This window comes from Sinocyclocheilus anshuiensis, unplaced genomic scaffold, assembly GCF_001515605.1.
Source record: "Sinocyclocheilus anshuiensis isolate Anshui unplaced genomic scaffold, SAMN03320099.WGS_v1.1 scaffold139, whole genome shotgun sequence".
Taxonomy (NCBI): domain Eukaryota; kingdom Metazoa; phylum Chordata; class Actinopteri; order Cypriniformes; family Cyprinidae; genus Sinocyclocheilus; species Sinocyclocheilus anshuiensis.
In genome coordinates, this window is record NW_015549566.1 from 538,261 (window position 1) to 544,260 (window position 6,000).

The 6,000-nt window shown below is 34.2% G+C and overlaps 1 protein-coding gene across 1 annotated transcript in view; it reads right to left on the bottom strand.

The window, feature by feature from the left end:
- Nucleotides 1-2,955: 2,955 nt before the first annotated feature.
- LOC107657228 (tetratricopeptide repeat protein 12-like) overlaps nucleotides 2,956-6,000 on the bottom strand; it is a 14,052-nt gene continuing 11,007 nt past the window's right edge. Inside the window, exons 19-21 of the mRNA XM_016445253.1 lie at nucleotides 4,620-4,719; nucleotides 4,278-4,503; nucleotides 2,956-3,414 (exon numbers count right to left, since the gene is read on the bottom strand). Of these exons, the coding sequence (XP_016300739.1) occupies nucleotides 3,345-3,414; nucleotides 4,278-4,503; nucleotides 4,620-4,719 (396 nt within the window). The 3' untranslated portion in view covers nucleotides 2,956-3,344. The remainder of the gene's footprint in view (nucleotides 3,415-4,277; nucleotides 4,504-4,619; nucleotides 4,720-6,000) is intronic.

Consider the following 6,000-nt stretch of genomic DNA (forward strand, 5'->3'; position numbering starts at 1 on the left):
CTAATCAATAGTGCTCTTATAATATAAATATATAATTATATTTTTTGAAAGCTTGTACATTGGTGGGTGTAATGTGTCTCACAATTAAATAATGATATATTTTTAATTATGTAAAAATATCAACAAAAAATATATATAACATTATAAATTGCATAATGTATAATTATATACAGAAATAATGATGGTTTTATATAACTTTTAAATTCTAATTTAATTATTTAATTAACATTGTTCAATTATAATTTTGATAAATTAATTACTTAATAAAATAAATTATGAAATAATTAACAATTATAATTGTGTAATATATATTTGTAGTACTACATACATTATATATTTAATTAACATGCTAATTTAATAATAATATATATTAGCACATTAAATATTCAATTAACAATATTTTTACATTTTTATCGTATATAACTTAGTGTACATACCTGTGAGTCCAAAAATGAAAAATATGAAACCAATCCCCATACTTAATCTTCTCTCTTGGTGCCTTTTAAGCTACACAAACATAAAACCATAATGAAATTCTACTGGGATGCACTACACAGGATACTATCCCAACAGAGCTCACACTACACTCTCTGCAGGAGCCTACTGTGGGCTTTACCTTGCTCTCTAGTCATTTATAAGTAGATTAGATTACTGACATGTGAACAAAAGCAAGCTGAGAAAAATAAAACGGATTTCTGTGTCAGTAGAATCCCTCATCACCCTCATCGTGTTTGACTGCGTATAATTTTTCATGCTCGCCTCGGCTTGTGTGAGCTGCTATGATAAGGTAGTATTCGAGTCATCCATTATTAAACAAATTCAGATAAGAATCAAATACAGTGTAGAGAGTCTTATTAAAAGAGCTTGTATTTTTTCATGTCAATTCATCTTCAGGTGAGTTTACACAATTCCTCTGACAGAAAGATTAAAGCTTAGTCTAATCCACTCATGGTCAATAACGTATATACTGTATATGCCAAGAACTACAATGGGTAGAAATTTTATTTATCTGCACCACTGTTCACTTGCTGGAAAGTTCAAAGACAAATGTCTTTGGGGGGCTGGTTCTGTCCCTACTATAAGAATATATTAATATAATTTATATGGCTAAAAACTCATCTCTTCTGTGAGCACTTGACCATATCCTGCTGACTCTTAAAAAAAGTCTTATATGGTTTCACTATTTCTTAAAACCCTGCCTGTTCTAGAAAGTACTACTCTAGACAATGTTTGAAACTTTGTATTGTTAGCACTTCTCGTGTTTTTGCTCCTTATGATGAATTGCTTTGCTGTCTTACACTCTTAAAAACAAAGGTGCTTCACGATGCCATAGAAGAACCTTTTTGTCTAAATGGTTCCATAAAGAACTTTTAACATCTGAAGAACCTTTCTGTTTCACAAAAGGTTCTTTGTGGCAAAATAAGGTTCTTCAGATTACAAAAAGGTAAGAAAGAGATGGTTCTTTAAAGAACCTTTGACTGAATGGTTCTTTGTGGAACCAAAAATGGTTCTTCTATGGCATCGCTTGAAGAACCTTTTGAAGCACCTTTATTTTTAAGAGTGTACTCCGTAAGTTGCTTTGGATAAAAGTGTCAACTAAATGAATAAATGTAAAATGTAGAAATATGATATTAAAGGCACCGTAAGCGATTCTTTAAATTTTTCCTACTACATGACAGATATCACTGAAAAAGGTGTCTTGAGAAATCACACCTGTCACTTGGCTCTGTAAACAGCAAAAAAAATAAAAATGTTGGGATACTTTTTCTTTTTCATTCAGAAACAGCCAATCACAGAAAGCTCTCTGCCTCGATCCCTGCATTTTATGTGTCTGAATGAAGAACGTTTATAATAACATCTATGCACATGGGCACTTAGGTCTCAATTCAATTGTTTTTGAACCAGTCAACAGTCATAAATGCCATGTGACTAATTACTCTGAAATCACATTGAAATGTCATGTAAGATCTTATTCCCCAGCAGAATGCCATCTCGCGCGGAGCTGTTTGGAACTCCACCAAATTTAATCACCATATTTTGCGCTAATCTAATCAAAAGAGCCTTTCTTAACCAGTTAGCACGATGCTAAGGTAGTAGGCTATGCTGTTAGCTTACTAACCAAAGGCTACAACAATGTGATATGTCATTTATATGATATGAATTGACATTTTCTAGCCATTTCTAAGCATTTCTAAAGAAATAGGCACCGAACAGAGTGACCAATGGAACAATAGTTTTAGGCAATGGAATCACTTTGGGGTTCAAAGACACTTTTAAGAGCCCTCTAAAATAAAATTGAGTAGAATACTATTATTAAAATGCTATTGTTATTATTATTATTCAATACTAAATACTGAACTATTATATACTGTATATATATATATACATTAAAAAATATATATAAAAAAAAAGTGATTTGCTTACAAAAAGTATTTTATCAGAAGACATGGCAACTTTTGAATGGACGTCAATGTTGGCTAACCGGTGGTTTAATTAAAGGAATAGTTTACCCCAAAAAATTACTTTTTCCCATCATTTACTCGCCCTCATGTCATTCCAAACCTGTATGATTTAAGTTCTACTGTGGAACATATAAGAAGCTATTTTGAAGAATGCTGGTAACCAAACTCTTCCACAGAAGATAGAAAGTCATACAGATATGGAACAACATAAGGTTGAGTAAATTATGACAGAATTTTCATTTTTGGGTGAACTACCCCTTTGCTATCCCATTATACATGTTCTGGGACAAACCTGAAGTGTTGAGGTTCCATATTACAGTCTGTTTGTGAAATCCTGTCCCAAACCCTGGATTACACTCAGACTCATATCTGCTAAACTCACAATTGTAACAATATTTATTTTTTCTTGTTACATCATCAAATATTTTCTTAAGCTATCAAGTCTGCAAAGATGAGCAGGCTTTAACCATAATTATCTTCAAATGCAGTTTTATTAATCTTTTTTATTTAACACATGAAAGCTAATATTAATCCATTTTTCAACAAACAGAAAGCAAAATGTAATCAAGACAACACACTCCCAAGTGAGTCATTTGGGATGAAAGGAAATTTAAATGTTTCGAATATCGTCCCAGGGCAACATGTTCTCTACAACAGCAGATAACAGAGTCACATGTCAGTGTGAATTCTCTCTAATTAAAACGAACACAGGAAACAGCTGCCTAATCAAGATAGGCCTTAAGGCATGACAGTAATTTGTGGCCTCACTTAAGATGAGCATCTTAAGCTGTAAAGCAAAGGACAGCAGTCATCTGTTTGTGTGTGTGTGCGGGTCCTGAGTTATGAGGTCATTTACTGAGGAACCAAATGAGTGGTAGTGGCTCACGTGATCAATCTTACACAGGAGTGAAGGATTTCTAAACCATGGAGCTCCCTGAGTTGCTCCATGTGCCTGAAAAAATCAAAACAGATATATCAAACCAACAGAATTAGGTTCTTTTTCATTTTGACCACACAATGAACTCTGAACAGCCAAATATAAAACCAGAACTAAGAATATGAAATGCAGACAAGCGTCAGCCAGTTTGCTCTGCATACAAAGTAGGTTCATCGGTTATGTGTAATATTTTTGGCAGTGTCTGTACCCTCTACTGTTTTCTGTTTAAAATGTCTTTTTTAGGCTGCACTCTGATCTCAGAGGTTTGAAATCCCACTGTAAAGACTCATGCTCGGAGCAGCATTACCTTTAAAAAGTTGAAAGCTCATCAAAGATGAATGCCGTAAGATTTTGTCTCCTCTTTGTTGGATTGTCTTTGTTAGATGCTGACTGGGAGAACAAGACACTTCAAGAACACCTAACTAACAGAGCTGCTACTTTTCTCAGACCTGAGCTTGTGGACACTTTATAAATTAAAGATGAAGGGGAAAAAACTCAATAGTTTTTAGGTCATTAAAAGTATAAAGGCCCAATTGGTAAATATTTAAAGAGACTCTCACATCTGTAAAAGTGCTCATTAACAGCCCAAGCATGAGACAAGAATATAAACTCATTTCAAATTCAACAAACAAACATGTTTATATCTGAATCAGTTCATTTAGGATGCCTTGCTTATGTCCTTAAATTGTCGATCTGAGGTATTTTAATTCATTATGCATTCAAGAAGTTCATCATCTTGTTGAGGTTAATTATAGGGAGGCATTATCTTTTCACCTTCATGTTTCCCAAAGTATCACTCCTGTGTATAAGTACATCAGCATGAATGTTAATCAGTATAATACAGGTGACTGCAAAAGGCAAGTCAAACTTAATTATACCTGGGCTCTGTTTTGCACAGCTTCCCAAGAGTAATGGCTGCATTCTGCCGAATGGCTGCTCTTTTGGCGTCTCCAGCAGCATGGTGTAGCAGCAACTGAACACAGTCTGTGCCTAGGAGGCTACCGCCAGCTCCATCCACTTCTAAGCAATGGCCCATACACAAAGCTGCGTTCCCCACCACCAACTCGTCAATACTGCCCAGGAGTTTTCTCAAAGTGAGCAGCCCTGAATGAATAAATGTGCGTAGCGCACACAAACTTTCACAAAGTCACCGTAAAGCCACAGAACTTAAGAAACGTTATTGAATCCAATCCTCTGCCTCCCTGACCCTCAGAACTCACGTTTGTCAAGCTTTACCAGCTCTTCACAGGCCTGTGGGATTGAGGCAGTACAGAATGTCAGGGCTTTAATGGAGTATCTGGAGCTCATCTCTCCTCCTACCTGGCAGGACAGAAGGACAGACACACAAGCAAATTTCAGTTAAAAGTTCTACGATTGCATCTGCAATACTCTCCTGAGAGAAAACAATATACCTGGTGACCAGAATACAGTCATTTTTAATGGTGTTAAACTCCTTATCCTGTAAAGCCTGAAATTTTAAACAATATTTAGAAATAAATAATGAATATTAAAATATGTATTGCAATTACATTTTATGCATTATATTTGATACGGGATTTGGTTTGATATGATCAGGGTATTATGGGATTTACTGATCACATAAAAATGCATTTTTTTACTGTAAAAACTGTAAAAATTTCTATTGATCTAATTTCATAAAGGTTTTTTGTTTTGAGTTGTGGTTGTGAAATACAGAGTTTCAATGGCACCACAGGATAGAGAGATTCATGATTTTTTCTAAATATTATTTAATATGCCAGGCTTTACAGGGTTAAAGCGTTTAACTTTGGGGGCCGCAGTTACACATTGCTGTATTCTGGTGAACAAACAGACAGACAAACAGACAGGTAAATAATAATGAATAATACAGTAAATAAATAATGATAGCAAACAATGCCAACAAAGGATGAACTAGGTTGTTTATTAATAATTATTATTATTTATATTAAAAAATAATTAAATCATGTAGCAAAATTATACATATAAATAATAAATAATTTTCAAGGCAGATAATTGAACATATGGCTTTACATAGCTTTCAATGGCAACAAAGGATGAAAAAACAAAAAAACAAACATGGCGTTCAGGTCCAGCAAAGGATAAAACCAGGTCATAAATAAATATTTTAATGAATAAACATAGCAAAAATACAAACGTATTGTCCGCACACTGATGTAACTGCTCCATAAAAATAATTTATTGCGGCAACGTTTCGACCATCAGGTCTTCTTGTGCCTGACGAAGACCTGATGGTCGAAACATTGCCGCAATAAATTATTTTTATGGAGCAGTTACATCAGTGTGCGGACAATACGTTTGTATTTTTGCTATAGTTTGACTTTTTTTTGTCCTGCACCTGAGCTGTGTGAGTTTGTGGGATGTGCGCAACTTTCTTACACTTTAGTTAATGAATAAACATACAAATAAATAAAGGTAGCTTTTAACCGCTTTCAATGGAAATGGAAATATGGGTTCTGGGCTGATTTAAGACCGTAAAAATGTATAATACACTGGTTATGAAATATACAAGGCAAGGCAAGGCAAGTTTATTTATATAGCACATTTCATACACAATGGTAATTCAAAGTGCTTTACATAAAA